This window comes from Larus michahellis, chromosome 21 (assembly GCF_964199755.1).
Source record: "Larus michahellis chromosome 21, bLarMic1.1, whole genome shotgun sequence".
Lineage (NCBI taxonomy): Eukaryota > Metazoa > Chordata > Aves > Charadriiformes > Laridae > Larus > Larus michahellis.
Window position 1 is genome coordinate 5,675,235 of NC_133916.1, and position 6,007 is coordinate 5,681,241.

At 43.7% G+C, this 6,007-nt stretch overlaps 1 protein-coding gene across 3 annotated transcripts in view; it reads left to right on the forward strand.

Annotated features, from left to right (window-relative positions):
* Positions 1-3,527, forward strand: part of SRGAP2 (SLIT-ROBO Rho GTPase activating protein 2) — a 108,401-nt gene extending 104,874 nt beyond the window's left edge. For all 3 annotated transcript variants that reach the window (XM_074563983.1, XM_074563985.1, XM_074563984.1), the window contains exon 23: positions 1,768-3,527. In XM_074563983.1, the coding sequence (XP_074420084.1) occupies positions 1,768-2,151 (384 nt within the window). In that variant the 3' untranslated portion in view covers positions 2,152-3,527. The remainder of the gene's footprint in view (positions 1-1,767) is intronic.
* Positions 3,528-6,007: the final 2,480 nt, after the last annotated feature.

Sequence of the window (6,007 nt, forward strand, 5' to 3'; positions counted from 1 at the left end):
GGAACCATGAGCTGCCACAGCATCTGCTGCTGTTAACCAAACCCTAAGTGTCTTGCATCCGTACATCTCAACTTTCACAAGCAGAACAGAAAACAAGACAGTCAGACTTAGATTTGGACAAGTGGCAGCTACTAGTGGGCCAAATGATGTAAATGTTACAGATTTCCCTCATCCACGAAGGACCGTCCCTTTCTCCCTCTCCAAGCTGGTAGATGTTCCTGCACACGTGTGTTGCCCCTGCCAACGGCTGTCAGTGTGCCACGGGGCTATCTAAAGCCAAGGAATGCTGGGGGCTCCGATTACAAAGCCAGCCCTGGGAGACCTGACTTCTCTGCCTGCTGCAGGACCTCGCAGCTTTCTAAAGAGCTGGGGGAAGATATGTGAAAATTAAACATGGCTTTTATTGACAAAACAGCAACACCAAGTAATGAATAAGGTCCAAATAAAAATCTGATACGCGCTCTGATGGAAAGTTGCATTTTGCCACTATGAATATCTTTAGCCCGTTTATTCCAGTGGAGTTATAATATACAGTTCTTGTTGTCTTCATATTTCGTTGTCCTTCCAAGGCTTTGGTTGACATAAATCAGTTTCTTTGTTTTTTCATTTAAGCTCTAACTGAAGTTGTTCTGTCTCCTCTTTCTGCCAGAATGTTAACTCCATTGTCTTCACTGGAGAAGAGTTTGGGGAAAAAAAGAAAAGGGGCGGGGGCGGGAGGGAGAACAGTGGGGGGAAGCTGTGTTAAATTAGTGTTTCTCTTTGCCCTGTAGTATCTCTTCAAACACCATCTAATAATCATCATGCATTTTACATATTTTCCCTAACTTCATAAGCAAAATCTGCCTGGCCTCAAGATAGACTGGGAGGTGTCAGATTTCTGTCTCTGGTTTCCTCCACCATTCCTTGACTGATTTACCTTCCCCACCCCCTGAAAAACCTCTAAGGAAGCTAAAAAGCTGTAGCCAAGCTGTGAGTCACAGAAAGGCTGAGCTCTGCTGCTCTCCAGCGAATTCCGTGCCCCCGTGGGCTCCGCAGCACAGGCTGTAGCAAACATGTAGGTCCTGCTGCAGCTGAGAACAAAAAAAGCCACGTTTTTCTCTCAAAGTTTCTTTATATGTATTTGTTAATAACTGTAATATTTTATAAGAGGAAGGAGAAGTGCCAACTTGAATTTCTATGTACGTTTCTGATGTCTTCTGTGTTTTCTAAAACATGACAATTTTGAGTCCCATGTAATACCTTTCTGAGAAGGGAAGACTGCTTGGATGGCAGGAAAACCGTGAGGCAGCAAGAACACAAGGATTTCAGCATTCGGTGTGTGGCCCATCAGCCGGTGTCAAAATCATCAATGTTTTCCAAGAATTTACTCTCCTCACTCTCACGTGCTAAATAAAGTGCAAGAATGGATCCTGATACGTTGAATCACGTGTTTTTCTGTTTGTTGCTGCATTTTGGGATTTTACTCGTCTTTGAAGTCCAAGCAGCATCAGGACCAGCAAAGGACCAGATTAGCATTGAGAAAGTGCTAGCAATTATTTTGCTCCCTGTTGATGGAAAATGTTACCGCTCATTGGCTTCAGCGTGTAACGCTGTGTAGTTTGGCGGGGGTTTCACTTCCGCACCTAAAGGTCCTTGACCCGCCAGTTGGTTTGAGTGTTGGTGTTTACGGGCTGAAAACAAATACATCGTTCTCAAAGACTGACTTTTATCTCTGTATTTATGTGTCTGGGTTCTGTTACTCACTCGGTTTCTCTTTTGTGTTTGCAGGATATTGAAGCTACTATGAACTCTGCTCTGAATGAGCTGCGGGAGCTGGAGAGGCAAAGCAGTGTCAAGCACACGCCAGATGTTGTCCTCGACACCCTGGAGCCTTTGAAGACATCTCCAGTGGTGGCCCCCACCTCGGAACCCTCCAGCCCTCTGCACACTCAGATCCTCAAGGACACTGAACCAGCTTTCCAGCGCAGCGCTAGCACAGCCGGCGACATTCCCTGCACCTTCAGGCCAGTGAAGTCGGTCAAAATGGCCACCCAGGTGAAACCTCCAGCAACTCGGCCAAAGCCGACAGTTTTCCCCAAAACAAATGCCACGAGCCCCGGCGTTGCCTCCTCTGCATCTCAGCAGCCTACTGACAAGTCCTGTACTGTCTGATAAACTCGATGCTGCTCTGTGGTTATAACTGTATTGTTTCACATGAAGAGACTCTGTTAAAGACATTAAAATTCCTATTTAACTAATTTTTTGAACTTCTGATGAAGGTTAGGTGTGAACTGCTACTTACTGCTGGGAGCACTTCCTGGGAGTAAACTAAGCGGTAACAACCTCGTCCCATGTACCCCCATCAGTGATGTTCGTAAGGCAAAACAGTTCGTGCCACACTTAGGAAATCCAATATCGGGTCACTGTGAAGCTGAGGAGGAAAACACACAACAAGCGACGAGTTGGATCTTGGTTTCTAGTTGATGCCTTGTTCAAGTGTTTGGCCACCGAAAGAAATATTTCGTGGCATCATGTTTTGAATACTGGTGTAGTGACTTATATATTCTGTGTTCCATTTATCACAGGGAAACAATAGGATAGATTTTAGTCTATTGCATGTTTTGGTGCCACTGGTTACGTGGAGCTTGGACATGCCTGTTTCTTGTGCATTATTATTATTATGACGTCGCCCGCTGGTGCCACGGTGGTTAAGGGTCTGTCTCGACTTCCATCACATCCTCTGGTTTTGTTTGTTTGCTCCCCTGTTCCTCCCCCCGGGGCCAAAGCTCTTGGCCATCCAGCCTCATCCTTTAGTCGACACTTGTCATGAAAAATAGTTTACTCTGGAACACTCTTAGATTTTGTGGAGTTATACGTAATATGTGTCTGTGCAAATATAAACAAACATGTTCCTGAGGTTTAGGAGCATAAGAGCCCGGTTGTTGCTTATGGACAATCTAGCTGTTTTCCCCCTTTGCTCTCCCATATTTAAAAACGGCTTTATTGTTTTTCAGTGTAATTTTCAGCCCATAGGCTATGATGTGGTGTGTAGTCTCGGGAGACCGAATGTAAAAACAAGCTAACTTTTGAAAACTGAGTGTACTCTGATGGGAGTTCATTTACTAACGCACACGTTCTTGTTTTCATCGTGTATCAAGATGGATCCTTACCAAAATCCCAGTTACGAGCACTGTAAAAAAACTTCAATCAGAAGTTCTCAAACTTTGTACCTTCTCCCTCTTTCTGGTTGCAAACGCTTCGGTCGGTGGCTGTGACCGCTGTGAACTGCTTTAGGGATCTCCGCTCTTATAGAGCGGTGTAGGAACCACTGCTGGGGACAGGGATGTGACAGCATGCAGCTTCTGGAGTGGCTTCCCTACGTGTTCGTCGGTAGACTGGCATGCCTCCGTAGGACTCCGCGGATGTGAATGAATTCTTAGTTATTTGTGTTTATATGGTAGGCAGCAAATGCTTCAGCCGCTAGCAGGCTGCATGAACTCTTTTGTACTCTACTGAGAATTTTCCACAATGCTAACATTTATTTAATTAAAAAAAAAAAAAAAAAAGGCATGTGCCACTTACAACGGTAGAGAAGATCTCGCGGTCCTGCAGGAGAGGAGACTCTGGCTGACCCTCAGCTCACCTTGTTCCCAAACTTTTCTGGCATTTAAAAACAAGCTGCACATCTTACATTTTCATCAAATAAATTCAGGCATGGACAAGATAAGAAAAGTCATTTTCCTCTCCCGTTTAGCCAAGTTTCTTTTAAATTTGTGGGTTTCTCACACTTCGCTTCCTTTGAGACTGCATTGTCATTTTAATTGGCACTTAGTAATTAAAAAAGAAGAAACAAAACTTGCATTTCTAAGAACAGTTTCTTCAATGTACTTTTTCTGATTCGTTTAGGATGTTACTCAGAGAAATGAGTGGGGTTCTTCTGTGGCCCAGTCCATCCCCACGCGCACACCCCCATCTCTACACATGGAATAGATCCATATTAATGATGGTTTTTGAAAAGACCAACTTTCTCTATGCCCTAAATTAAGAACATATGAAAACTGGGGAACACCGGAAAGATTTCAGTGAGAACGCTGCTATCTCTGTTTCCTGCGCTGATCTGTAGCAGCAGTTCCCGCCGGGAAGCCCCGCGGTACGTGTGTGACTGTCACCGGACCTTACCCTGTTCCTCTCGCAGGGGAAGATCCCCAACAGTGCGACCGGCGACCTTTGCTCTCAGGTTCTGATGGACTTCTACCACCAAGGAGTCATTTGTTCTTTTGGGGAAAAATAGAATTAAACTTGTAATTTTTTGCTCAGGCAGAATTTTCTGGCATTTACTTTAAGTAGGGAGTTTTTGGTTTTGTTTTCTTTTTGGTCACGAACGACCAAAGCTAATCTGTGTCAAGAGCAGGATCTCTGTAACTTTTCTTCGACTCATTCGTAATGCCTTATTTTCTTTATATTTTTATGCCTAGCATTCATGTTTCTAAGAATAAGTGTCCAGCCACGCACAGCACATTTGGAGGAGATGCTCCTTTCTGCCTTCGAGGAACTGAAGTACGAATGGAATTTGGGAGATAAAAACGACTTCAGGTTACTGTAACAGCACCTGTCTGTATCTGAATTACTGTGCTTATCTCTAGCATCCACAGCTCTGGGACAATCCTGCTGGCGAGGGGAATATGCTTAGCTGGATAACCTGTATATTGAGCAACTCAACTGGAATTTTGGTGTGCACTGTGATTGACACTTACACTTAACAGCAAGCAATACGGCAGGCTGAAGATCGTCCTTCCTCTTCCACCTGCTCTGGGGCTGCCCAGCCAGCAGAGGATTCACACACGCACATGGGAGAATACAAAAATGACAAAAAAGGAAAATTCTAGCTTGTCTGCTTCACTCTGTGAACGTACAAGGCTGAGAGAACGTTTGCCACGAGTGTTTGACGACCAGTCGTTGCAGGAGAGGTGGGAAGGAGAAACTGGAAATGTCGGCGCCGCTCCCTGCACAACCAGTGGGCATCGTGTGGGAGAGCGCGATGTGGGGCGGGCGAGCACGACGCAGCGGTTTGCTTGGGGAGGCATCAATGTTACTTCATATCTTCATACTCAGAAGAAAGATTAGCTCTTCCATGGAAATCCTCTTTCATGACTTTTATGTAATGTTTGTGTCAAATATAAAGACAAGAAGTGTTTGATAACTGGAATAACGTATGTCTGTTTGATAGTGCTTTGTATGAACAAAGGGTTCTTGTTCATCAGATGTTGGATTGAAATAATCCAAAGCAAAACTTTTAAAATAAAATACGATTTTAGGTGATCAATCTTAATAGTTTCTGAAGCTCTAACCTTTTATGTTTTATTTCCCTAGTTGGGAATTGAGCAGTGTGCTTTAACGATTGCTTAAATTTCTGCCTCTCTAAGGTAATCCAAAGGCTCGCAGTTTATAAATTGTAAATTTGTTCTTCATGTCAAAGCAGTGGGACATGAGCAAACTCTCTCACTTTATCTGTACTGGATATTTTGTGGCAATGAAAATGATTAAATAATTAGAGTGCACTGTGACAGCAGAAAAAAAATTGTTGTATATGTATGTATTTTGATACCTGTTCAAAAAGAGTCTTTGGGTTTCCTGTGATGAATACCTCATGTGTTGGGTTTTGGGACTTTTTGTTGACTTTTTTTTTTACTTTTTTTTTTTTTTTTTTTTTAAAGGCAAGATTGTTCTTGCACAAAAGTAGGTTAAGGTAACCGAGTTCTCATAAATTTATTTACTGAATCAAAACACTTCGGAGTTTGGCAAGAAATTCCATCTGTTACAGTTCCCCACCTTGCACTTGGTCCAGGGGGAGCCGTCGCCCGGCGGTTCCCTGCGCGCCTGGAAGAGCTCTAGCAATATTAAGCCAAAAGAGGTCGCTGCAGATGGAGTTTGCTGCCTTATTTCTCTTCTGTGTGTCAAAACCTCAAATTTGGTTGAACGTTGTCTAGGTTTGGGGGTTTGTTAAGCATTTGAGAGGTGTCCTTCAATA